Source organism: Oncorhynchus mykiss, chromosome 4 (assembly GCF_013265735.2).
Source record: "Oncorhynchus mykiss isolate Arlee chromosome 4, USDA_OmykA_1.1, whole genome shotgun sequence".
Classification (NCBI taxonomy): domain Eukaryota; kingdom Metazoa; phylum Chordata; class Actinopteri; order Salmoniformes; family Salmonidae; genus Oncorhynchus; species Oncorhynchus mykiss.
Window position 1 is genome coordinate 14,918,499 of NC_048568.1, and position 27,896 is coordinate 14,946,394.

General features: G+C 42.2%; 2 protein-coding genes across 14 annotated transcripts in view; one reads left to right on the forward strand and one right to left on the reverse strand.

The window, feature by feature from the left end:
* Nucleotides 1-2,129, forward strand: part of LOC110522153 (TGF-beta-activated kinase 1 and MAP3K7-binding protein 2) — a 72,091-nt gene extending 69,962 nt beyond the window's left edge. For 11 of the 13 annotated variants that reach the window (XR_002473262.2, XM_021600291.2, XM_021600296.2 and 8 more), the window contains one exon: nt 6-2,129. Coding sequence is in view for 10 of the 13 variants with exons in the window: in XM_021600291.2 (XP_021455966.2) it covers nt 6-118 (113 nt within the window). In the remaining 3 variants the exon portion in view is untranslated. The remainder of the gene's footprint in view (nt 1-5) is intronic. The other 2 variants (XM_021600302.2, XM_021600304.2) reach the window with 2 other exon arrangements.
* Nucleotides 1,868-20,774, reverse strand: LOC110522155 (probable ribonuclease ZC3H12D). Its single transcript, XM_021600305.2, has 6 exons — nt 20,319-20,774; nt 7,175-7,723; nt 5,446-5,585; nt 4,658-4,892; nt 4,223-4,329; nt 1,868-3,685 (listed from the first exon to the last, which is right to left on the reverse strand). Exons 2-6 carry the CDS (start codon nt 7,495-7,497, stop codon nt 2,652-2,654), a joined length of 1,839 nt encoding a protein of 612 aa, XP_021455980.1. The 5' UTR covers nt 7,498-7,723; nt 20,319-20,774; the 3' UTR covers nt 1,868-2,651.
* Nucleotides 20,775-27,896: the final 7,122 nt, after the last annotated feature.

The following is a 27,896-nucleotide window of genomic DNA, read 5'->3' on the forward strand; positions in this document are numbered from 1 at the left end:
TCCAGAGTCAGACCAGGAGGAAGACGAGGGTACGCAGTGGAGCTGCACTGCCTGCACCTTCCTCAACCACCCCGCCCTCAACCGCTGTGAACAGTGCGAGTTCCCACGGCACTTCTGAGCCACAAAGACGCCGACAATACCCAACACCCTGCTCCACTTTTCTATGAGAGTCAAAGAAACTAGATTTGAAAGGCTTTTCTTTTGCTAGTGGTAAGAAAATGAATGGACAGGGTTTGTAGTTTTTTCCATTTTGGGCCTGTTTCTTTTCCCCCCCCTCCTCCGAGGTTTGTATAATGCTGAAGGCTTGACTGGATAGTGTTTACAGGTTGTGTTACTTTACTTAGCCAGCAGAGTTGGAGGATACCTCACCTTGGAGTCTCTGCATGCATGGGGTCATCCCCCTTCCCTGCTCAACGCTCGACGGGCGACTTTACCCCTGGGGATGCCTCGCTGCTTCCTTATACAGTATTATCGGTGTCCTGCAGTGTGAGGGCACACACACACGCACGAAAACCAACATGGGTGCCTTTGCTGATTTGTGATGGCCTAATCAGGAATGGGAACTTTGGTCAGCTGTCACCTCACACCTGAAGGGAAAACTAACAGACTACTTGTGGACTATTTGTTTGGTTTCTGTTTCTATAGGATGGCTGGGGGAAACTCAGTGTTATTACTGCCACCAAAACCTGCCTCTCGTTCTGCCCTGTAGTGTCCCTTATCAATCTCTTCAATCTACAGTAAAAAGAACGGAAAATAAATTGCATGCTTTATGTGTACAGTACATAGGGGGAGGAAATACCCCTGAGCTTTTTACTGTACATAATTTTTGAATGTGCCTTAAATGCCTTCTTCCTCACACTATGAAACACTTGTATTTCCTGTAAGTATAGCTTTATAGACTTTAATAACTTTGTTTTGTTTCCATTTTCTTTCAAACCAATAAGCACAGTGTCCCTTTTTAAGCTCTTTACTTGATTTCTGTGAGAATTTTAAGTATCGTGTTTAAAAAAAAGGGGGGAAAAAGGGAGCAGTTGTATGAAAACTCTGCAGTCCTGAAGCTTCGTTCACTCCGTCTGTTGTTCATCGCTTGTGTAAATGCAGAATTCCCTGTGTACGATCTGCAGATGCGGCAAAATCGAAAGATGGACGAATTTTCTAGGATGCCAGAGCTCTTGGACTGGTGAAAAAAAGCTCAGAAGCAGAATGACATCTTATCTGACAACTGGAATGTAGGTTTAATATTTGGGGACTTTTACACCTCAGCGTCACGAGACCCATGAATTTTTCAGTTCATCCTAAAACTTGCATCAAAATAGACGCTTTCAAATCGGATGGAAGAAAAGACTTTGGTAATTGTATTAAGGTGTTGTCTATGTACAGCTTGGTGGAAGGCAACTGTTTCCCGAGGGCTTTCAGAAATCAGAGTATTTTGCTATGCAGTATAAATTGGGTTTTCTAGAGTGTTCCAAAGATCAGAATGAATATGTTTAAAAAATATTCCTGTTTCAAATCAGCAGATATTTATATAGGTATGTGCTTTACCATATCTCCTCCTGGCCAGAAGTTTAGAATATATCCTCCAAAAAAAAGACGACAAGGACAGTGCCATCTTTACATTTCTAGTAAAGTGAGACAAAATGGTGACTGTCCTCTTTGTATCTTGTTTTTATTTGGTTTCATTTGTCCTGTGAAGCTTTTGTTTGATGCGGATGGTTTAAAAGTTTACCATTGTAATGATTTTACCTTAATTGTGGAATAGTTTATTATTCTTTGTGAAGTTTTTTTACATGTTGCCTTACATTAATGCCTTAGATTGGCATTTGTATTGATTATCTATGCAGTCACAAATCAAGATTCTTTTTTTAAATTTTTTTTTTTTTACCAAAGCTTAGTATATTGTTAAAAAAACAATTAGGTAGAAGCTAAATTCTTTGTTGTCTCTCTTAAGCACTTATGTCATGTTTTTTCCCCCTCTAAAACCCTCAAAGAAACCCAGTTTTCATCTTTATCTGCAAAGCTCGTTGTGAAGAGTCAGTTCATACTTGTTTTATTAATAAAACAAAATAAAATCATTTGGATATCTAAAGTGTTTTTGATTTTAGCTGGGAAGTTATTTGTAAAAAAAAAATTGTAAAAAAAATCTATTCTGGATTTCTTATTGGATATTCTACATGTTGATTCCATTCCATTGGTTGTTGGCTTGTGGTGACGTGATGACAATTGTCTTTGGATCATTTCTCCTCACTCCAATAGATGGCAGTAGAGACCTAAGATAGTTGGTACGATAAAGTGCAGGGAGCTTGGCAGTGTGTAAATGAGATGGATAATCAGACAATTGCCAATGACTTATGTTTAATATGGATTAGAAACATAACAAGGACAGCATTATTCTGCATACCATACAGGTCAACATCCATTTTGTCTTATAGCTTCCCTCAGTTTGAGGCTACATGATAAAACAACACATGCTGCTTTTAATATATTTAAGTCAATGCTAGATTCAAAATGAACTAGCATCATTCAGGAGACAGTAGTGCATTGCACTTGACATAACACATTCAGCTCAGATTGCTACATTTCAGGCTTTCCTCTAGTCTGCTGAAGACTACTGTGTTTAATGCTTACAGAGAAATGATCACAGGTCTTGCATGTTAGAAAGGAATGTGGCTGATTCGGAACCTCTGAATCAGAGGCACCAGCTCTGACATATTGAGGGTGTGTGGGTACACACTCATCACATAGTCTACCATGCTGTGGGGGAAGAGGGTGCTGAGCTGGTTCTTCACACTCCTCCTCTGCTCACTCTCTGGAGCTTTACCTCCATTGGACCTGGTCATCCCCACTCTCTCGCCAGAGAGGCCCTGTGCCGGGCTGTGTTCTGGGAGGCTGTTACTCTGCCTTTGTGGGGGAGGACTCTGGAAGTACTGCTGCTCTGTGAAATGGATATGGTTACTGTGAACAGCATAGGAGCACTCTCCTAGCTGTGACTGGAGATGTTGGTGTCTGTACATGCACGGGCTGCACTCAAAGCTTTGTGAGTCGTCACAGCCACACTGTGGCAGTTTTTGCGGGGCATCCCAGGCTGAGGAGGGTCCACCCAGGCTGAGCCTCTGTTGGTTGCTGGCGTGGCTGTGGCTACTGGAAGTGCTGGAAGGGTAGAAGTCCCCACTGTGCTGGCTGCAGTTGGCCACCCCACTGCTGTAGGTGTAGGACACCACTGGGCCCTTGGTGTTGTTGGTCTGGTCCTGGACATAGAGTCTGGACAGGGAGGCTTCCAGGGAGCTGAAGGCCTCGTCAGTGTCTGGGCTGGGGCAGAGGCGGAGGCTGGACCTGTGGTGTAGAACTGGGCTGCCTGTTTTTCTCTGGCTGGTGAACTGATCGCTAGGCGAAGCCCTATGGGAATGGGAATGCTCTTCTTTTATAAGGGGAGGCGGTGTGGATAGATATTTGTATAGATGAGTTGTAGTTAGATCCAGCTCATAAGGGGATGTGTAAGTGTGGGCCTCCTGGCTGACTTCCTGGATCAGAGCAGGGCTGGGGCCTGAGGGGAGAAATGACCGTTCCCTGTCTGTTTGAGCAGTAGGTTTGCTCTTGGCTCTCAGCTCATCTGCCACAGACAGCTGTGATTGGTTGGAGCGCTCTGGGTGGTAGAACTTGCACTTCACTCCGTAAGTACACTTCTTTCCTGGAAAGAAACAAATAAGGAATATTTATGGCCTTTCAAAACACGGCTTGCAGATGTACCATGTATCTCTTTAAAGAGACTGTCAACAAGGATGTGTGTCCGTCTGAGTGCACTGTAAAGCCCTCTTCCCCCCCCCCCCCCTCCCCTTCTTCAGTACTGTAAACACACTTGGCAAGGCAAACAAAAATAAAGTCTGGTCACCAGCCTGTTTTTGATCCCCTAGGTACACGTTGGAGTGCTATGAGGGAGCTTTGTACTCCCCTGACAGGAATAATCCCAGGCCTGACGTTTAATCTGAAGCTCTACTATCCTGGGTGTCGATAAAAATGCCTTTTGTTTGTGAGTGGTACTGTGCCTTGGAGTGGAGCTGCTCTCTTATGGCCAACAACCAAATAAAATCACAAGACCCAACTGCTAATCACAAACTGGAAATCAAATCCTGCTCAGCTGGCTCATATTGGAGTTAGTTGAAACCCCCCAGATAAATGAGAAAGGAAACTGAAAATAAAAGTGTATTGTAAAAAAATATCTACCAACCATACGGGCAATGCTGCTGCTTGTTTTCTGGGGTCCACTGCTTTTTCATCAGAAAGTTGTCAATCGTTGGGCCATTCCTTCCCAGAGGATCATCTGGAGGCATGAACCTCGAATATAAAGTCATAGAAAGATGAAAGTAAGCATGATGCTCAAAACTCTTGGAAGCCATGCCTTTGTTACAGATCTATCATATGTTTACAAGCTGGAGTGATTCTGTAGGTGGCGGAACCATCTCTCTCGTACTGTATCCCTGTCCCCAATCCCAATTTAAAATGGTTTATATCCTCCTTATAGGCCCTGCATCAGGTACCCTCATAGATGTTAAGGGCTTGTAAGTAAGCATTTCACAGCAAGGTCTACGCCTGTTGTATTCGGCGCCTGTGACAAATGCGATTTGATTTGACCTTTGCTGAGCGATTCAGTGTTGAGACTTACTTGTCATTGGCGAAGCTGTACATCAACAGCCTTTTCTCTATGAACGTCTTCCACTCTGGCCTCTCTATCTGCAGGTCTCTGTAGTTGTCATTGGACACAACGATGCCGTCGGACTCGTAGGCCAGCTTGACGATGTAGCGGTCGTCGTAACACACCACTCTCTTCCCGTTGACGCAGCGTGACGGGGTGTACACCAGGATCGTCCTCTTCTCCAGCTCATGGAGGATGTGCTGATCTGCTGGGCCACGTGACAAGAGGTTAGGGTTTCACGGAGTTGATGGGTCATATGTCAGCCATTAACAAGACATGGTCTTTGTCCCAAATGGCACATTTTTCCCTCTATAGTGCACTACTTTTGACCTGAGCCTTTTGACCAAAGCCCTATGGGCCCTGGTCACAGGTAGTGCACTACATAGGGAAAATGGTGCCATTTGGTCCAAAGACATGGTGTGAACAACAATTCTCAGTTATAAAAGACCATAAAGAAGATTGAAACCTGGACCATTAATGTCCCTTACGAAAAAAAAGATTGCAGTCAGAGTGCAGTATAACAGCAATATGCTGCAATACTGCGTCCATACTGCAGTCATTTTGCAGTGTAACTGCAGCTACAGTGCAGTATAACTGCAGTTCAACTGCAGTTATTCTGCAAAATACCACAGCACTTGTACTGCAGTTTCAAAACTAATCTGTTTTGTAAGGGATTGTAGATCTCTGTGTGTTCTTGACCGTTAGCACCACAGTGCCATCTAGCCCTGGTCAGACAGTATAACAGGTGTGTGTCCTACCTGTCATGGGGGCCTCGGGACTGGGCTGCTCCTTCCTCCACAGAGGCACGAACACAGTGATGTCACGAAGACCCCTCTCCAGAAACCACCTGACTGCCAGCAGCAGCCCCCGGCATGAAAACACTTGCTTGTTGCCATGGCTACAAAGACAGAGTATGAAAATTAGCTTCCTTTTTTCACTTCTAAACAGCTGTCACGTCTCTTTTCCCTTCTCAGAAATCCTGTCAGCCGTGTGACCCAACTACTCCAATTCATGTGAACTCTTTTGCAGAACCACAGCAAAGACACTTGTGTGTCCTTCAATCCCAGAAACCAGCCTTAAGGGAAAACTATCTCCCCAAATGACTATAAACTGGAATAACAGGAAGTCTCAGAATCTCTGTGTGCCTCTTCAACAACACTACTCTTCTGTTCTTGGAAAAGCTTGGATAAGGTATAATGTTACACTTATTTAACCTCGCATGACAGATGTGAGCTGCAGCATCCTGTATGGTAGTGGCGTGATGTCTCCAGCGGAACTTTAGACAGGTCTAAGACTGGTTGCGCGGAGGCCTCAAAGGGCCTGACTGACAGCAGCTCACTGAGAGAGGATGATTTGCCTACAGGCATCAGTAAATAGAGCAATCAACCATCAGGAAGTGGTAGGCAGCTTTGCACCAAACATAAGACCTCATTGCCTATTTTTAAACCACTGGGGCACCCGAACCCAACAACAACACTAGAACAACAATGATGTTATAGAAAATACACAATGATGAGTAGAAAGATGTCCTTTGCTTAGAAAGTTGAGACAGTGTTTTGGGTAGAATTTGTTTTTTTCTCTTTCTCTCTTTCTCTCTTTCTCTTGTCCTTTCGGGACAAGGAAACTCAGGACTTGAGTAATCAAAGGTGGCTTTGTAAGCACAGTCACTGAGATATCTGCCAAAGGGGTGAGTATGAGAGGAGTGACTGTGCCTTAGAAGTAGAAACCTTCAAAAGTTCAGCGACAGTCCCCCACAAAAAGCAGATCTAATTCAAGACGAGTGATCGGTGTCAGAAAGAAAATCTCTGATTTATGAGAAGTGAACATTGTTGTTTTGTTCCTCTCAGTTTCTGCTATAGTTTCATCCCCTCCCTCCCATCACCTGTTGATTATCTCAGAGTATTTTTTAACTATTTTTTTCTCTCACTATTGTTATAGCATATCTGATGCTATTGATCGATAGCCAATTGCCATTGCATCTGAATACGAGTTATTTATGTTGAAGGCAAAGGTCATCCTCTCATACACCTGTGGTCACCTGCCAGCCACCGCAGATTCTTCTGAAATTCACCTCAAAGCATCGCCCACTCCCACTTCCCTCTCTATTAATGAGGAAGGGTGAGATGAGTTGGTCTGTGAAGTGAAACTGGAGTGGATATAGCATTCAGTTACTGGCACGCAATGGTAACACCGTTATTTATACCTCAGTGGGTAACATCTGCCCAGAATAGGACAAATCAGGTAGCCACATAGAGTAAAAATGAAAGGAACATTGATGTACTACTTCACATGCTCTCTATGGGGGCAATGTACCGTGACAATACAGGTACTGTCCGTGACCAGATAAATCCCTATGTGCTGTTGTGTTTTTTTTCTCATTAGTACTTACATTACCATCATTTGTGCCAGCATTTCATCCAGTACTCTGTCTTTATCCATCTAATGCTACAATCCCTATAGTCCTAAATGGAGGATCAGTAAACTCACCTCATGGCCACATTGCTCCCATCAATGACCACTGGTCTGAATCCCCCAGTGGGATCCCTGTCTGTAGCTGAGCTGGGCCGCAGGGGCTGGCTGGGCTGGGGAGAGCTGCAGCCTCGGGGGATCAGCTGTGGGCTGGAGTAGGCTGAGCGGCTGGCTAGTATGGATGGGGTGGTGGTAGTGGGGGTCTGGCAGGTCTTGATCAGCTCCTCCAGTATGTCGTTGGTCTGGGCGTCATGGCGCAGGCTCTCCAACACGCGCACAATGTCACTGTGGGAGTAGCCCAGCTTGAGGAAGCGCTCCACTTTTCCATGCTGCTGGTCCATGCTGCTGGTCCTCAGCTCAGTTAGGCTTCCTCCCTCAGTTCTGTCAGTGTCTCTAAGTAGTCTAGGTGTCCTCCTTCCAGGCTCCTGGCAGGGCTCTGTCTGTCGGGGAATCCTCCTCGCCTCCCTTTTCTATCATTTCATCATGGTTTCCACAGCAACAGTGTCAGTTTTGGAAGATTTGACAGGTGCAGAAGAGGCAAGGGTTGAGGTGAGGCATTCTCTGGTTCTGTAAACACAGGAAGTATCATGGTGGAGTCACAGGGACTTTTAGACACTTTGAATGTGGTTAGACTGGCAGCGATAGAATTGGCTGCTTGCGCTGCCACAGCCTCATGATCACGCACGCACGTCATAAGAGGTCGAGAAAGCCCCTGTAGTCTCAGGCCAACTTAAATAAAGCCCTGCTCTAATGCTTTCATTTGGTGTCTGATACCAGTGGTGTCCGTTGTCATAACAAATATACACCACTGGAATCGTTGAGGATGTTGGTCTCGAAACAGAAATGTTTTAGGATATTTTTTTTGCAAAAACTTGAACACCAACCCAGTCAGACATCTTCTAAAGATAATCTGGAAAACCCCAATAATTATTTTACAAAGTGACTGCACTAATGACTGGGAGGGTGAAAGTGACATGCATTCCATACGGGTTCAGCCCACCCTTTACCTTCTATTCTGGTTCCGGAATGTGCTTAACTAGCAAGAAGTTGTCAACAAAACTAAGATAACGTGTATTTTACACAGATCGTAGACAGTGAACAGTTACACTTGTATGCACAAATTGTGAAATGCCATCCACCCCCATCATTTGTTCCTTCATAGCACCCTTTCTTCCTGATTTGCATTCGACTTTGAACGGCAGTGGTGTCATCGGTTTGATAAGAGACTTGGATAAAGAGGAAGTAAATGTCAGGCTAAGACGAACATCGCCATGTTTTAGTATAAACTCGAACGAAGAAGCATACCATGCCAGTTAGTCATCTACATGCAGAACAAGTTGAAGATCAATTTACATTAAGGTACCCTACACCCCCATGTTCATTTGCATGTGAGAACAGTGTTTATGATCTTATACCTCTTCACAGCTTGAACAATCTACATGTAACCACATCCCCTCACACCACTTCATCTCAAGCCAGAGATGAATCATTCTGCACCAGACTAGACACACGCCGACTTTATTTTTTACATTTTATTTCAACTTTATTTAACCAGGTAGGCCAGTTGAGAACAAGCTCTCGTTTACAACTGCGACCTGTCCAAGATAAAGCAAAGCAGTGCGACCAAAAACAACAGCACAGAGTTACACATAAACAAACGTGCAGTAAATAACACAAAATAAAAGAAAAATTGGGGGGAAAAATGAAAAATCTATGTACAGTGTGTGAAAATGTAGAGGAGTAGGGAGGTAGGCAATAAATAGGCCTTAGAGGCGAAAATAATAACAATTTTGCATTAATACTAGAGTGATAGATGTGTAGATGATGATGTGCAAGTAGAGATACTGGGGTGCAAAAGAGCAAGAGGGTAAGTAATACTATCGGGATGAGGTAGTTGGGTGTGCTATTTACAGATGGGATGTGTGCAGGTACAGTGATCGGTAACCTGCTCAGACAGCTGATGCTTAAAGTTAGAGAGGGAGATAGATTAGATATAAGACTCCAACTTCTGAGATTTTTTGCAATTCGTTCCTGGAAGGAAAGGCGGCCAAATTAGGTTTTGGCTTCAGGGATGGCCAGTGAAATATACCTGCTGGAGCGTATGCTACGGGTGGGTGTTGCTATGGTGACCAGTGAGCTGAGATAAGGCGGGGCTTTACCTAGCAAAGACTTATAGATGACCTGGAGCCAGTGGGTTTGACGACGAATATGGAGCTAGGGCCAGCCAACGCGAAACATATAGGTCGCAGTGGTGAGTAGTATATGGGGGTCAAAAGTTTTAGAACACCTACTCAATCAAGGATTTTTCTTTATTTTTAAAATTTTCTACATTGTAGAATAATAGTGAAGATATCAAAACTATGAAATAACACATATGGAATCATGTAGTAACCAAAAAAGTGTTAAACAAATCTAAATATATTTGAGATTTGAGATTCTTCAAAGAGCCACCCTTTGCCTTGATGACAGCTTTGCACATTCTTGGCATTCTCTCAACCAGCTTCAACTGGAATTCTTGAAGGAGTTCCCATATATGTTGAGCACTTGGCTGCTTTTCCTTCACTCTGCGGTCCATTTCAATTAACAGGTGTGCCTTCTTAAAAGTTCATTTGTGGAATTTCTTTCCTTCTTAATGTGTTTGAGCCAATCAGTTGTGTTGTGACACGGTATGGGGGTATACAGAAGATAGCCCTATTTGGTAAAAGACCAAGCCCATATTGCATGGTCACTTTAACTCTACCTACATGTACATATTACCTCAATTACTGCGACTAACCGGTGCCCCCACGCACATTGACTGTGTACCTGTACCCCCTGTATATAGCCTCGCTATTGTTATTTTTTATTTTTTTATTACTTATCTATTTTTTACTTAACCAACAATGCAGTTTTAAGAAAAATAAGTGTTAAGGGCTTGTAAGTAAGCATTTCACTGTAAGTTTGTATTCAGCGCATGTGACAAATAAATAACATTTGATTTGATCATGGCGAGAACAGCGACAGTCCATCATTACTTTAAGGCATGAAGGTCAGTCAATACGGAAAATTTCAAGAACTTTGAAAGTTTCTTCAAGTGCAGTCACACAAACCATCAAGCGCTATGATGAAACTGGCTCTCATGAGGACCACCACAGGAAAGGAAGACCCAGAGTTACCTCTGGTGCAGAGGATCATTAGAGTTCCCAGCCTCAGAAATTGCAGCCCAAATAAATGCTTCACAGAGTTCAAGTAACAGACACATCTCAGCATCAATTGTTCAGAGGAGACTGTGAATCAGGCCTTCATGGTCGAATTCCTGCAAAGAAACCACTACTTAAAGACACCAATAAGAAGAAGAGACTTGCTTAAGCCAAGAGACATGAGCAATGGACATTAGACCCGGTGGAGATTTGTCCTTTGGTCTGGAGTCCAAATGTGAGATTTTCGGTTCCAACTGCTGTGTCTTTGTGAGACACCCAGTGTGGGTGAACGGAAGATCTCCGCATGTGTATTTCCCACCGTAAAGCATGGAGGAGGAGGTGTCATGGTGTGGGCGTGCTTTGCTGGTGACAGAGACTGTGATTTTTTTTTAAATTCAAGGCACACTTAACCAGCATTGCTACCACAGCATTCTGCAGCGATACACCATCCCATCTGGTTTGGGCTTAGTGGGACTATCATTTGTTTTTCAACAGGACAATGACCCAACACACCTCCAGGCTGTTTAAGGGCTATTTGACATAGAAGGAGAGTGATGGAGTGCTGCATCAGATGACCTGGCCCCCACAATCCCCCAACCTCAACGAAATTGAGATGGTTTGGGATGAGTCGGACCGCAGAGTGAAGGGAAAGCAGCCAACAAGTGCTCAGCATAAGTTGGAGCTCCTTCAAGACTGTTGGAAAAGCATTCCAGGTGAAGCTGGTTGAGAGAATGCCAATAGTGTGCAAAGCTGTCATCAAGGCAAAGGGTGGCTATTTGAAGAATCTCAAATATATTTTGATTTGTTTAACACTTTTTTAGTTACTACATGATTCCATATGTGTTATTTCATCGTTCTATTCTATAATGTAGAAAATAGTAAAAATAAAGAAAAACCCTTGAATGAGTAGGTGTTTATATTACTCTTACAGAATATCCACACGTGGGCGAAGATATTGGAAGTTTAATTAAAGCCTATTGGATGATAACTGGTTTTTACCTAGGACAGAAGAATTTATAACAGACTATGTCCGACGTAACAGGTACAGCAGATCCCCTTAATGTATGGGACACTTTTAAATGTGCCTTTAGAGGCCATGCAATTCTACGCTCATCTCTAAAACAAAAGCAATTTAGGTCAAGAGTCCATATCAACAAAATAAATAGAAGGACTAACAGTATAGATAGATAGAAATACAACTGTACCATAGAGACACAGAAAGTTAGAAGAAAAACAAAAATAAATGTAGGAACTTATTCAAGAAAGATCAAATGTAAAATGAACTCAACAAAAAAAGAAATGTCCTTTTTTAAGACCCTGTCTTTCAAAGATAAATTGTAAAAATCAAAATAACTTCACAGATCTTCATTGTAAAGGTTTTACACACTGTTTCCCATGCTTGTTCAATGAGTCATAAACAATTAATGAACATGCACCTGTGGAACAGTCATTAAGACACTAACAGCTAACAGACGGTAATTAAGGTCAGAGTTGTGAAAACTTAGGACACTAAAGAGGCCTTTCTACTGACTGAAAAAAAAAAGGAAGATGCCCAGGGTCCATGCTCATCTGCGTGAACGTGCCTTAGGCATGCTGCAAGGAGGAATGAGGACTGCTGATGTGGCCAGGGCAATAAATTGCAATGTCCGTACGGTAAGAGGCCTAAGACAGTGCTACAGGGAGACAGGACGGACAGCTGATCGTCCTCAGGTATAGGATGGCAACAACAACTGCCCGAGTTACACCAGGAATGCACAATCCCTCCAGCAGTACTCAGACTGTCCGCAATAGGCTGAGAGAGGCTGGACTGAGGGCTTGTAGGCCTGTTGTAAGGCAGATCCTCACCAGACATTACCGGCAACAACGTTGCCTATGGGCACCGTCGCTGGACCAGACAGGACTGGCAAAAAGTGCTCTTCACTGACGAGTCGTTGTTTTGTCTCACCAGGGGTGATGGTCAGATTTACATTTATCATCGAAGGAATGATCTTTACACCGAAGCCTACACTCTGGAGCGGGATCGATTTGAAGGTGGTTGGTCCGTTATGGTCTGGGGCGGTGTGTCACAGGATCATTGGACTGAGCATGTTGTCATTGCAGGGAATCTCAATGCTGTGCGTTACAGGGAAGACATCCTCGTCCCTCATGTGGTACCCTTCCTGCAGGCTCATCCTGACATGACCCTCCGGTATGACAATGCCACCAGCCATACTGCTCGTTCTGTGCGTGAGTTCCTGTAAGACAGGAATGTCAGTGTTCTGCCATGGCCAGTGAAGAGCCCGGATCTCAATCTCATTGAGCACGTCTAGGACCTGTTGGATCGGAGGGTGAGGGCTAGGGCCATTCCCCCCAGAAATCCCCAGGAACTTGCACGTGCTTTGGTGGAAGAGTGGGGTAACATCTCACAGCGAGAACTGGCAAATCTGGTGCAGTCCATGAGGAGGAGATGCACTGCGGTACTTAATGCAGCTGGTGGCCACACCCGATACTGACTGTTACTTTTGATTTTGACCCCCCCTTTGTTCAGGGACACATTATTAAATTTCTGTTAATCACATGTCTGTGGAACTTGTTCAGTTTATGCTTGCTCAGTTGTTGAATCTTATGTTCATACAAATATTGACACATGTTAAGTTTGCTGAAAATAAACACAGTTGACAGTGAGAGGATGTTTCTATTTTTGCTGAGTTTATTATAAAAAATAAAGTGAACTGGATGGAATATGGAGAAAAATGCCCCATGCTCTTTTCTAATCTTTAACATAGAAATGCTACCAAAAATGATTTACTGAAACTAATGACAGAGTCACCCATGATTCACTAAAGAATATTTTGAAAGAGGAAGCAAAGTACTTTAAGCATATGTTTTGTTTCAGTCTCCTCCATCTCCACTAACCGAAGTTAATTCTATGGATTTTTTTTTCTATTAATAATGTAAAATTAACAGCTGTAGACTCATGTGAAGGCCACATTACAGAGGAGTAACTTATTGATGCTATTAAAGCCTTTAAGTCTGGGAAAACTCCAGGGCTGGATGACATACCAGTTGAGGTATACCAAACCTTTGTTGATGTACTCAGAGGGCCATTATTAATATGTTTTAAACATTCCTATAAAAATGGTAGATTATCAGATACTCAACAAGAAGGTCTGATTTCATTATTCCTGAAACAGGAACCAAGTGTTAAATATAAAGATCCAGTCCGTTTCAAAAAATTGGAGGTCCCTTACACTTCAGTGTTTCTCTCAAAATGCATAGCGCAAAGAATTAAAAAGGTATTGTCGGATATTATTCCTCCTAATCAGACAGTTTTTTTGCTTAAAGGCACCTAAAGGACTCTCAGACTATGAGAAACAAGAGTCTCTGGTTGGATGAAACCAAGATTGAACACTTTGGCCTGAATGCCAAGTGTCACGTCTGGAGGAAACCATGGCACCACCCCTACGGTGAAGCATGATGATGGCAGCACCATGCTGTGTAGATGTTTTTGAGCGGCAGGGACTGTGAGACGAGTCAGAATCGAGGGAAAGATTAAGTGGAGCAAAGTATAGAGAGATCCTTGATGAAAACCTGCTCCAGAGCACTCAGGATCTCAGACTGGGGTGAAGGTTCACCTTCCAACAGGACAACGACCCTAAGCACACAGCCAAGACAACACAGGAGTGGCTTGTGTAATAAGTAAGTAAAGGGTCTGAATACTTATGTAAATGTGATATTTCTGTTTTGCAAAAAATTCTAAAAACATGCTTTTGCTTTGTCATTATGGGGTATTGTGTGTAGATTGATGGGGTAAAAAAAAAAGGGGGGGGGGACAATTTAATACATTTTTGAATAAGGCTGTAACTCAATATGTGGAAAAAGTCAAGGGGTCTGAATCCTTTCTAAATGTGATATATATCTAGGTTATATTTTACTAGGATATGACGTTTCTATTTTTAAGGACTTCAAATGTATCAATGGATGTTTTAGGTAGGCAATACATAGGCTACTGTAAAATGTAGAGTTTTCTTGTATAGTATAGTATAAATGAATTGAATTAAGCTAAAATATCAGAAATAAATCATAAACAATAAAGGCCAGTATCAGCTTCTTTTCATAAATAAAAGGGAATAAATAATCTCGAACTGCAGTGGACAAATTATTTGCGCACAGAAGCAAGCACCAACAAGCTTCAAATATGCATTAAGTGTGGGAAACGCGCCCTACAAATAAAATATTATTATTAATATAAAGACAGGAAAATACACACTTAAAAGCTTCGTTACAAAAAGAGATATTAGTGAAATTCGGGAATATAACCATAATACAAACAAGAGAAAGGAGAATGGAATATGTTTGAAAAGTTTACGTTTAGATTTGATTGGAGAAAGAAAATAAGTGGGCCCTCAGGTCATGACTCAATACTGCCATCTGCAGGAAGATAACAAGATTCCAACATTCCATAGTACTCCATTACACTTAACTAGGAACCTGCACAGAGTCCAGTAGGACAGTGTCACAAGGCTACATAGTCACAGGCCCACACTTCACCACTGTTTAAGGGAATACACAGCTGTCCTTGATTGTGAGCTAGAATTAAATGTTGAATGAAATGTGTGCGACACAAGAGGTAAACAATGGTTTTCATCAATAGAAATAATGTAAGGAGCTAAGGTGATATCATAAGGACATAGCCACAGGAAGTAGTTTGGGGGTGGATGTGCAGCGTTTGTACGCTAATACAGGACTAGTTAAGGCCCAGTGCAATACATTTGTGAATTTTTTTTATTTGAGTGTTCACCAGCATTTGTAACTTGAGTCTGACAATTATCTGTACAAAACAGTTGATCTGATAATACTTGTGGAAAATAAAAATACTTGCTTGATATCCACTACCGTTCAAAAGTTTGGGGTCACTTAGAAATGTCCTTGTTTTTGAAAGAAAAGCACATTTTTTGTCCATTAAAAAAACATAAAATTGATCAGAAATGCAGTGTAGACATTGTTAATGTTGTAAATGACTATTGTAGCTGGAAACGGCTGATTTTTTTATGGAAGCTCTACATAGGCGTACAGAGGCCCATTATCAGCAACCATTATTCCTGTGTTCCAATGTCACGTTGTGTTAGCTAATCCAAGTTTATAATTTTAAAAGGCTAATTGAACATTAGAAAACCCTTTTGCAATTATGTTAGCACAGCTGAAAACTGTTGTCCTGATTAAAGAAACAATAAAACTGGCCTTCTTTAGACTAGTTGAGTATCTGGAGCATCAGCATTTGTGGGTTCGATTACAGATTCAAAATGGCCAGAAACAAAGAACTTTATTCTGAAACATGTCAGCCTATTCTTGTTCTGAGAAATTAAGGCTATTCCATGCGAGAAATTGCCAAGAAACTGAATATCTCGTACAACACTGTATGATTCCCTTCACAGAACAGCGCAAAACTGGATCTAACTAGAATAGAAAGAGGAGTGGGAGGCCCCGGTGCACAACTGAGCAAGAGGACAAGTACATTAGAGTGTCAAGTTTGAGAAACAGATGCCTCACAAGTCCTCAACTGGCAGCTTCATTAAAAAGTACCCGCAAAATAACAGTCTCAACGTCAACAGTGAAGAGGCGACTCCGGGATCCTGGCCTTCTAGGCAGAGATGCAAAGAAAAGCCTCAGACTGGCCAATAAAAAGAAAAGATTAAGACACAGACACTGGACAGAGGAACTCTGTCGAGAAGGCCAGCATCCCGGTGTCGCCCCTTCACTGTTGATGTTGAGACTGGTGTTTTGCGGGTCATTCAGTTGCCTGAGTACTTCAATGGTATAGGCAGTGTAGTCTTGTACAGTAACAGTGCCTCCCTTGTCCTCACAGATGACTATAGAGGAAGTTATTCCTGAAATAAGGGATAGAAGCCTCTAACTTGGATATACACTACATGACCAAAAGTATGTGGACACCTGCTCGTCAAACATCTCATTCCAAAATCCTAGGCATTAATATGGAGTTGGTCCCCCATTTGCTGCTATAACAGCCTCCACTCTTCTGGGAAGGCTTTCCACAAAGTTGGAAGCACAGAATCATCTAGAATGTCATTGTATGCTGTAGCGTTAAGATTTCCTTTCACTGGAACTAAGGGGCCTTGCCCAAACCATGAAAAACAGCCCCAGACCATTATTCCTCCTCCACCAAATTTTACAGTTGGCACTATGCATTGGGGCAGGTAGCGTTCTCCTGGTATCCGCCAAACCCAGATTGGTCCGTCGGACTGCCAGATGGTGAAGCGTGATTCATCACTCCAGAGAACACGTTTCCACTGCTCAAGAGTCCAATGGCGGCAAGCTTTACACCACTACAGCCGACGCTTGGCATTGTGTGTGACTGCTCGACCATGGAAACCCATTTCATTAAGCTCCTGACGAACAGTTATTGGGCTGAGGTTGCTTTCAAGGCAGTTTGGAACTCGGTAGTGAGTGATGCAACCGTGGACAGATGATGTATACGTGCTACTCGCTTCAACGTTTGGCGGTCCTGTTCTGTGAGCTTGTCTGGCCTACCACTTCACAGCTGAGCTGTTGTTGCTCCTAGACATTTACACTTCACAATAACAGCACTTACAGTTGACCAGGGCAGCTCTAGCAGGGCAGACATTTGACAAACTGACTTGTTGGAAAGGTTGATCCTGAAACAGCCTAATCCACTAATTTAAAGGGGTGTCCACGTACTTTAGTATATATTGTGTATGTGTTTATCCACCAGTCTGTAGTATGTGTCCACAGCTGGGTCAATAGGCCCACCCAGGTGGAATGAATGTAGATGGATCCATAAACATACTTTTCGTGGGGACAGAGGAGTTGCAATCTCTAAAGAACAGTTTCACATGCAATGTGATTATTAATTAGTTGTTGAAATGCATTTCAGTTGTGTGTCCTGATATTCAGGCTGATTTGCTCCTATATGTATTATTTTGTAAGTACAGTTGAGGTAGGAGGTTTACAAACACTTAGGTTGGAGTCATTAAAACTCGTTTTTCAACCACTCCACACATTTCTTGTTAACAAACTATAGTTTTGGCAAGTCAGTTAGGACATCTACTTTGTGCATGACACAAGCAATTTTTCCAACAATTGTTTACAGACAGATTTTTTCACTTATAATTCACTATATCACAATTCCAGTGTGTCAGAAGTTTACACACACTAAGTTGACTGTGCCTTTAAACAACTTGGAAAATTCCAGAAAATGACATCATAGCTTTAGAAGCTTCTGATAGGCTAATTTACATAATTTGAGTCAATTGGAGGTGTACCTGTGGATGTATTTCAAGGCCTACCTTCAAACTCAGTGCCTCTTCGCTTGACATTACGGGAAAATAAAAATAAATCAGCCAAGACCTCAGAAAAAAATTGTAGACCTCCACAAGTCTGAGTCATCCTTGAGAGACATTTCCAAACGCTTGAAGGTACCACGTTCATCTGTACAAACAATAGTACGCAAGTATAAACACCATGGGACCATGCAGCCATCATACTGCTCAGGAAGGAGATGTGTTCTGTCTCCTTGAGATGAACGTACTTTGGTGCGAAAAGTGCAGATCCATCCCAGAACAACAGCAAAGGACTTTGTGAAGATACTGGAGGAAACAAGTACAAAGGTATCTATATCCACAGTAAAACGAGTCCTATATCGACATAACCTGAAAGGCCGCTCAGCAAGGAAGAAGCCACTGCTCCAAAACCGCCATAATTTTAATTTTAAAAAAAAGGCAGACTACGGTTTGCAACTGCACGTGGGGACAAAGATTGTACTTTTTGGAGGAATGTCCTCTGTTCTGATGAAACAAAAATAGAACTGTTTGGTCATAATGACCATTGTTATGTTTGGAAGACAAAGGGGGAGGCTTGCAAGCCAAAGAACACCATCCCAACTGTGAAGCACGGGGTTGGCAGCATCATGCTGTGGGGGTGCTTTGCTGCAGGAGGGTCTGGTGCTCTTCACAAAATAGATGGCATCATGAGAAAGGAAATTTGAAGCAACATCTCAAGACATCAGTCAGGAAGTTAAAGCTTGGTCGCAAATGGGTCTTCCCATTTGGACAATGACCCCAAGCATACTTCCAAAGTTGTGGCAAAATGGCTTAAGGACAACAAAGTCAATTTATTGGAGTCACAAAGCCCTGACCTCAATCTTATAGAAAATTTGTGGGCAGAACTGAAAGATTGTGTGCGAGCAGGAGGGTACAAACCTGACTCGTTTACATCAGCTCTGTCAGGGGGAATGGGCCAAAATTCACCCAACTTATTGTGGGAAGCTTGTGGAAGGCTACCAGAAACGTTTGACCCAAGTTAAACAATTTAAAGGCAATGCTGCCAAATACTAATTGAGTGTATGTAAACTTCTGACCCACTGGGAATGTGATGAAAGAAATAGAAGCTGAAATAAATCATTCTCTCTACTGTTATTCTGACATTTCACATTCTTAAAATAAATTGATGATCCTAACTGACCTAAGACAGGACATTTTTACTAGGATTAAATGTCAGGAATTGTGAAAAACTGAGTTTAAATGTATTTGGCTATGGTGTATGTAAACGTACGACTTCAACTGTATTTTGTGGTAAATAGTTCACTAGTTTATTGCACCATTTTCTTTCTCCAAACAAATAAAAAAATGAGCACAATAGATATTATAAGAGATATCAACATTTTTGAGAAGTAGCATCCACACAAGGGAGCAGCTTCTTCTCAAAGTATTTTTTAAACTGTAGACTTTTCAAATATTTCCCCTTCTCCTTTCCGTCGTTTATATTATGGCTATATTCCCACGAATATTCCTTTATGTAATTAAGCTTTTACGTGTATATTTTTCTGTCTTGATAATAAAAGTAACATTTCATTTGTAGAGCGCGTTTGCCACGCTCAATGCCCATGTGATGCTCGTTGGTGCTTGCTTCTGTGTGCAAATCATTTGACCACTGCAGTTTGAGATGATCTATTTCCTTTTATTTCTGAAAATAATGAGATGTTGACCTTTTATTGTTTAGGATTTATTTCTGATACAGTGCCTTCAGAAAGTATTCACACCCCTTGACTTACATTTATTTTTTTGTGTTACAGCCTCAATTAAAAATTGATTAATTTGAGATTTTGTGTCACTGGTTTACACACAATACCCCATAAAGCCAAAGTGGAATTATGTTTTTCAAACATTTGACAAATGAATAAAAATTGTAAAGCTGAAATGTCTTGAGTCAATAAGTATTCAACCCTTTTGTTATGGCAAGCCTACATACGGTCAGGAATAAAATGAATTGCATGGACTCATTCTGTGTGCAATAATAGTGTTTAACATGATTTTTGAATGACTACCTCATCTCTGTACCCCACACATACAATTATCTATGAGGTCCCTCAGTCGAGCAGTGAATTCCAAACACAGATTCAACCATAAAGATCAGAGAGGTTTTCCTATTCAGGCAGGAATCTTTGGACTGTGCATTTGCATCTTGTTTCAATTTATCTCTTTATTTAGGTTGATGGCATGATGTTGAAACAATGACTTTGATTCAAACATACCATTTTACTATCAACATTGAAACAATGTCTAATATTCAACATAATTTCTACATGGAGTTTTCAACGCAATTTCTACATACACTACATAGTTCTGATGATTATGCTGAAATTAGATTGATGCAACAACCTTTTAGTCAGGTTAAGTCAATGTATTGAAGTTTAAGTTTTACCCTAATTTCAATGTTTACAATGCTGTTTGAAATTATATGAAAACAGAACTGGCTGATGACTGTGTGCCCAGTGGGTAGTCTCTTTTAAGCACACACATATACTGTATATCAGGAAGACACATAATCCAAATGAACTATCACAGAAACAAAAACGAACTAAAAAAATACATTGGTTCTCAGAAGTTACAAACATTTCCCTACTGTAAACCCTTGCAGCTCAACAAGATTTGGATATTAGACGCTAATTTTGCTCTCTCTCTACTTACTGTTGTGGTGGTTAGAAGAAGCATCAGCCTGTTTGTCTGGTAGCGAGCCTGTTGCTGTGTGAAGGAGAGAGCCACCTCGGTCACGTTGAGAGACAGAACCTGTGTGTACTGTTTTTATTCATATGAGGAAGTCTCCTGAGACTTTACTCAGACCATTGCCAGCAAGGAAGCAAAAGACAAATGCAGTCATTTCACTTCCTCATTGTAGCCCCATGCAGAGTTTTGGCTAGAAAGCTTGTTGTATGTGAGCCCAGAGGGTTTTCCCCCTTTCTCTGTTCTTCCTGGTGTGGCTACAACACAGTGGGTCTCCTTGAGACTTAATAGGGGAGAGTGGGGTAAGTTGAGCCATTTTTTTACATTCCGCTTCACAACATGCTTAGAAAAAAAGGTGCTAAATAGAACCATATAGGGTTCTTCAGGTTTGTCCCCATAGGGGAACCCTTTTTGGTGCTAGGTAGAACCCTTTGCAAACCTATGACCCTCTATGTAGGGTTCTACCCAAAAAAACATTTAATTATCTAAAGGTTCTTGCAAGAAGAACCATTTCACTTTTGGAGGGTTCTTCCTAGAACCGTCTATGAACGGTTCCACCAGCCTTATTAGCATTTAAAATAACATTCTTTATGACAGTAATTACATATACTGTATAGTAAGGCCTTTCTTCAATTGTGTTAGGAAAGTCCTGGTTTACAGGCCACATCAGGCCTGCAAGTCACATTATGCTGGCTTGCAAAGTGATGTGTAATTCCAGTTTGAATCCGGACAGAGTTGGGTTAAGTGGCATTTTTTCACTTGCAACCTGCAATCAGAATGATTGCTGGGGTAGGGAAGATTGAATACTGAGAGTACCTCAATCATCTAAACTGGAACAACCATCCCGGTAATGAGTGTAATATGTCGTATAATGGAGGAAAGTCATACTTTTTCAATTCATTCAGGGGGAGGGTTTAGTATTGTTTTATTTAGTCTGGGGGAGGGTCATGTAATTTGTAATGGATTATGTGTCATATATAGCTCAGTGTTTGAGAATTAGTTGCATATTATATCTCAACGTGTACCCGATACTGCCCCTCATCCCTGACACTCTGCTGGGCGCTCAATATCAAGTGCGCCTAGTGTGGTCTCAATGAAATGATCCATTGCCTATACTTTAGGCCATAGGCCTAGGGCTAGGCTGTATGGAGACCATGCTTGGAGACGCACAGGGCAAATTTATATTTATAAAAACATTTACAGTACCAGTCAAAAGTTTGGACACACCTACTCATTCAAGGGTTTTACTTTATTTTTAAATTTTTTTTCTACATTGTACAATAATAGTGAAGACATCAAAACTATGAAATATCACATATGGAATCATGTAGTAACCAAACAAGTGTTAAACAAATCAAAATATATTTTAGATTCTTCAAAGTAGCCACCCTTTGCCTTGATGACAGCTTTGCATTCTCTCAACCAGCTTCATGATGTAGTCACCTGGAATGCTTTTCCAACAGTCTTGAAGGAGTTCCCACATATTCTGAGCACTTGTTGGCAGCTTTTCCTTCACTCTGTGGTCCAACTCATCCCAAACCATCTCAATTGGGTTGAGGTCGGGTGATTGTGGAGGCCAGGTCATCGGATGCAGCACTCCATAACTCTCCTTATATGTAAAATAGCCCTTACACAGCCTGGAGATGTGTTTTGGGTCATTGTCCTGTTGAAAAACAAATGATAGCAACACTAAGCGCAAACCAGATGGGATGATGTAGTGCTGCCAAATGCTGTGATAGCCATGCTGGTTGAGTGTGCCTTGAATTCTAAATAGATTACTGACAGTGTCACCAGCAAAGCACGCCCACACCATCACACCTCTTCCTCCATGCTTCACGGTGGGAACCACACACGGCGGTTGGAACCAAAAATCTAACATTTGGACGCCTCAGACCAAAGGCGACATTTCCATTTCCACTGGTCTAATGTCCATTGTTTCTTGGCCCAAGCAAGTCTCTTCTTATTATAATTGGTATCCTTTGTAGTGTTTTTTTTTGCAGCAATTTGACCATGAAGGCCTGATTCACACAGTCTCCTCTGAACAGTTGATGTTGAGATGTGTATGTTACTTGAACTCTGTGAGGTGCAATCTGAGGTGTGGTTAATTGCCCATTTCTGAGGCTGTTAACTCTGCAGCAGAGTTAACTCTGTGTCTTCCTTTCCTGTGGCAGTCCTCATGAGAGCCTGTTTCATCATAGCGCTTGATGGGTTTTGCAACTGCACTTGAAGAAACTTTCAAAGTTCTTGACATTTTCCTTATTGACTGACCTTCATGTCTTTAAATAATGATGGACTATCATTTCTCTTTGCTTATTTGAGCTGTTCTTGCCATAATATGGACACGGTATTTTACCAAATGGGGCTATCTTCTGAATACCACCACTACCTTGTCACAACACAACTGATTAGCTCAAACGCATTAGAAAGGAAAGAAATTCCACAAATTAACTTTTTGTTATTTGAAAGGCATTCCAGGACCTCATGATGCTGGTTGACAAAATGCCAAGAGTGTGCAAAAATATAATCAAGGCAAAATGGTGGCTATTTGAAGAATCTCAAATATAGAATATATTTTAATTTGTTTAACACTTGTTTTGTTACTACACGATCACATATGTGTTATTTCATAGTGTTGGTGTCTTCTCTATTATTCTACAATGTAGAAAACAGTAAAAAATGAAGAAAAACCTTTGAGTGAGTAGGTGTGTCCAAACTTTTGACCGGTACTGTATGTCAGGAAATGAATGACAAATATTCAACACATGTATTTGTAAAATACAGTATTTGTGTCACAAAGAAGTCGGCTGAACAACAGATGAGGAAAATCACCATAGCCACAGTTCAAATATTTTGCATGCATGCAGCACAGCATAATGCACAATGGTACAGTAAACTTTATCCGGCTCATTCAAATTGTGTGGTGACATAATACAGTAGGTTAGTCAGTTATTTTAACATCTCAACGTGCATGCGTGAGGCACAGAATGATCATACAACACTTGTTACACAATTAACAATAACAAAAGAAGACATCCGACGTATGCACGATACGTTTACAGAATATTTTCGTGAGTGTTTGCGTAAAATAATCGTGGATTTCTGGTTGAGGTGAGGCAATCTCATTGGACATGCATGACAGCTGTTTTCGCAGGAACAGTTCAAAATACGGCAGTTCCAGCTGGTAGAGATTCCTGGTAAAAATGTCTTGCATTCTCTCTATCCTTATCTGCCTGCATGGACGGTAGTAAGAATCAGTGGAGGGTTCATTTAACAAAACAAGTAGAATATTCTCATTGTCAACAGTGAAGAGGCAACTCTGGGATGCTGGCCTTCTAGGCAGAGTTCCTCTGTCCAGTGTCTGTGTTCTTTTGCCCATCTTAATCTTTTATTTTTATTGGCCAGTCTGAGATATGGCTTTTTCTTTGCAACTCTGCCTAGAAGGCCAGCATCCTGGAATCACCTCTTCACTGTTGAGACTGGTGTTTTGTGGGTACTATTTAATGAAGCTGCCAGTTAAGGATTTGTGAGACATATGTTAATGGACAATTATTTTTGCTTTTCTTTCAAAAACAAGGACATTTCTAAGTGACCCCAAACTTTTGAACGGTAGTGTATGTAACAGTTTTGCTTCCGTACCTCTCTTCACCCCAACCTGGGCTCGAACCAGAGACCATCTGCACACATCGACAACAGTCTCCCTCGAAACACCGTTACCCATCATTCCACAAAAGCTACAGCCCTTGCAGACCAAGGGAAACAACTACTTCAAGGTCTCAGAGCGATTGAAATGCCATTAGTGCGCACCCCGCTACCTAGCTAGCCATTTCACACCAGTTCCAGATAAAATATCCATACATGGGTTTCTGCCTCACAAGTAGCAGACCATACTTTTGGTGTACTATCTATCTATGAGGTACTATATATATAAAGTGAGTCTGTAAGATCTACGCTATAAAATAAATATGTTCAGTTCCTAAAATGCTATGTATTTCTTCCACAGAAGAGACACAGAGACACAGCAGTTGACCATAAAATAAAATAAATATGTTCAGTTCCTAAAATGCTATGTATTTCTTCCACAGAAGAGACACAGCAGTTGACCAAAATGGAAATGGCGCCACACCAAACTGGAAGTCTTCCGACTAGCTTGGAAAGACAGTACTGTGCAGTACCGAAGAGCCCTTACTGCTGCTCGATCATCCTATTTTCCTAACTTAATTGAGGAAAATAAGAACAATCCGAAATTCCTTTTTGATACTGTCGCAAAGCTAACTAAAAAGCAGCATTCCCCAAGAGAGGATGACTTTCACTTTAGCAGTGATAAATTCATGAACTTCTTTGAGGAAAAGATTATGATTATTAGAAAGCAAATTACGGACTCTTCCTTAAATCTGCGTATTCCTTCAAAGCTCAGTTGTCCTGAGTCTGCACAACTCTGCCAGGACCTAGGATCAAGAGAGACACTCAAGTGTTTTAGTACTATATCTCTTGACACAATGATGAAAATAATCATGGCCTCTAAACCTTCAAGCTGCATACTGGACCCTATTCCAACTAAACTACTGAAAGAGCTGCTTCCTGTGCTTGGCCCTACTATGTTGAACATAATAAACGGCTCTCTATCCACCGGATGTGTACCAAACTCACTAAAAGTGGCAGTAATAAAGCCTTGAAAAAGCCTTGAAAAAGCCAAACCTTGACCCAGAAAATATAAAAAACTATCGGCCTATATCGAATCTTCCATTCCTCTCAAAAATTTTAGAAAAGTCTGTTGCGCAACAACTCACTGCCTTCCTGAAGACAAACAATGTATACGAAATGCTTCAGTCTGGTTTTAGACCCCATCATAGCACTGAGACGGCACTTGTGAAGGTGGTAAATGACATTTTAATGGCATCGGACCGAGGCTCTGCATCTGTCCTCGTGCTCCTAGACCTTAGTGCTGCTTTTGATACCATCGATCACCACATTCTTTTGGAGAGATTGGAAACCCAAATTGGTCTACACGGACAAGTTCTGGCCTGGTTTAGATCTTATCTGTCGGAAAGATATCAGTTTGTCTCTGTGAATGGTCTGTCCTCTGACAAATCAACTGTAAATTTCGGTGTTCCTCAAGGTTCCGTTTTAGGACCACTATTGTTTTCACTATATATTTTACCTCTTGGGGATGTTATTCGAAAACATAATGTTAATTTTCACTGCTATGCAGATGACACACAGCTGTACATTTCAATTAAACATGGTGAAGCCCCAAAATTGCCCTTGCTAGAAGAATGTGTTTCAGACATAAGGAAGTGGATGGCTGCAAACTTTCTACTTTTAAACTCGGACAAAACAGAGATGCTTGTTCTAGGTCCCAAGAAACAAAGAGATCTTCTGTTGAATCTGACAATTAATCTTAATGGTTGTACAGTCGTCTCAAATAAAACTGTGAAGGACCTCGGCGTTACTCTGGACCCTGATCTCTCTTTTGAAGAACATATCAAGACCATTTCAAGGACAGCTTTTTTCCATCTACGTAACATTGCAAAAATCAGGAACTTTCTGTCCAAAAATGATGCAGAAAAATTAATCCATGCTTTTGTCACTTCCAGGTTAGACTACTGCAATGCTCTACTTTCCGGCTACCCGGATAAAGCACTAAATAAACTTCAGTTAGTGCTAAATACGGCTGCTAGAATCCTGACTAGAACCAAAAAATTTGATCATATTACTCCAGTGCTAGCCTCTCTACACTGGCTTCCTGTCAAAGCAAGGGCTGATTTCAAGGTTTTACTGCTAACCTACAAAGCATTACATGGGCTTGCTCCTATCTATCTCTCTGATTTGGTCCTGCCGTACATACCTACACGTACGCTACGGTCACAAGACGCAGGCCTCCTAATTGTCCCTAGAATTTTTAAGCAAACAGCTGGAGGCAGGGCTTTCTCCTATAGAGCTCAATTTTTATGGAACGGTCTGCCTACCCATGTCAGAGACGCAAACTCGGTCTCAACCTTTAAGTCTCTACTGAAGACTCATCTCTTCAGTGGGTCATATGATTGAGTGTAGTCTGGCCCAGGAGTGGGAGGGTGAACGGAAAGGCTCTGGAGCAACGAACCACCCTTGCTGTCTCTGCCTGGCCGGTTCCCCTCTTTCCACTGGGATTCTCTGCCTCTAACCCTATTACAGGGGCTGAGTCACTGGCTTTACTGGGGCTCTCTCATGCCGTCCCTGGAGGGGGTGCGTCACCTGAGTGGGTTGAGTCACTGATGTGGTCATCCTGTCTGGGTTGGCGCCCCCCCCCCCCCCCCCCCCTTAAGTTGTGCCGTGGCGGAGGTCTTTGTGGGCTATACTCAGCCTTGTCTCAGGATGGTAAGTTGGTGGTTGAAGATATCCCTCTAGTGGTGTGGGGGCTGTGCTTTGGCAAAGTGGGTGGGGTTATATCCTTCCTGTTTGGCCCTGTCCGGGGGTGTCCTCGGAGTGGGCCACAGTGTCTCCTGACCCCTCCTGTCTCAGCCTCCAGTATTTATGCTGCAGTAGTTTATGTGTCGGGGGGCTAGGGTCAGTTTGTTATATCTGGAGTACTTCTCCTGTCCTATTCGGTGTCCTGTGTGAATCTAAGTGTGCGTTCTCTAATTCTCTCCTTCTCTCTTTCTCTCTCTCGGAGGACCTGAGCCCTAGGACCATGCCCCAGGACTACCTGACATGATGACTCCTTGCTGTCCCCAGTCCACCTGGCTGTGCTGCTGCTCCAGTTTCAACTGTTCTGCCTTATTATTATTCGACCATGCTGATCATTTATGAACATTTGAACATCTTGGCCATGTTCTGTTATAATCTCCACCCGGCACAGCCAGAAGAGGACTGGCCATCCCACATATGCTCTCTCTAATTCTCTCTTTCTTTCTCTCTCTCGGAGGACCTGAGCCCTAGGACCATGCCCCAGGAATACCTGACATGATGACTCCTTGCTGTCCCCAGTCCACCTGACTGTGCTGCTGCTCCAGTTTCAACTATTCTGCCTTATTATTATTCGACCATGCTGGTCATTTATGAACATTTGAACATCTTGACCATGTTTTGTTATAATCTCCACCCGGCACAGCCAGAAGAGGACTGGCCACCCCACATAGCCTGGTTCCTCTCTAGGTTTCTTCCTAGGTTTTGGCCTTTCTAGGGAGTTTTTCCTAGCCACCGTGCTTCTTCACCTGCATTGCTTGCTGTTTGGGGTTTTAGGCTGGGTTTCTGTACAGCACTTTGAGATATCAGCTGATGTACGAAGGGCTATATAAAATCAATTTGATTTGAATTTGATTGACCATGATGTGTGATACCACAAACAACAGCCTTCAGCATGGTCATCGACTCTCATATGGGCCACTTGGGCACGTTGAGCTGTAGGTTTACAAAAGAGTTTCCTGGTACCACATCGACAATGTCTTCCAAAGAAAACACCAGGGAGAACCCCCAAGACATTCAAATATCACTTGACAGTTGTGGAGGCAAAGCAAATGTGAGCTCTCTACTCCTCCTCACCCACTGGCCCTATGCCACAGGAGGCAT

Bases quoted from the DNA above. Each gene is read 5' to 3' on its own strand.
- LOC110522155 (XM_021600305.2), bottom strand. From the start codon at position 7,497: ATGGACCAGCAGCATGGAAAAGTGGAGCGCTTCCTCAAGCTGGGCTAC. The intron at 4,893-5,445 runs GTAGGACACACA...GTGGCCCAGCAG, and splicing joins TCCCGAGGCCCCCATGACAG to ATCAGCACATCCTCCATGAG. The intron at 3,686-4,222 runs GTTGGTAGATAT...GTTTCTTTCCAG, and splicing joins GCAGCAGCATTGCCCGTATG to GAAAGAAGTGTACTTACGGA.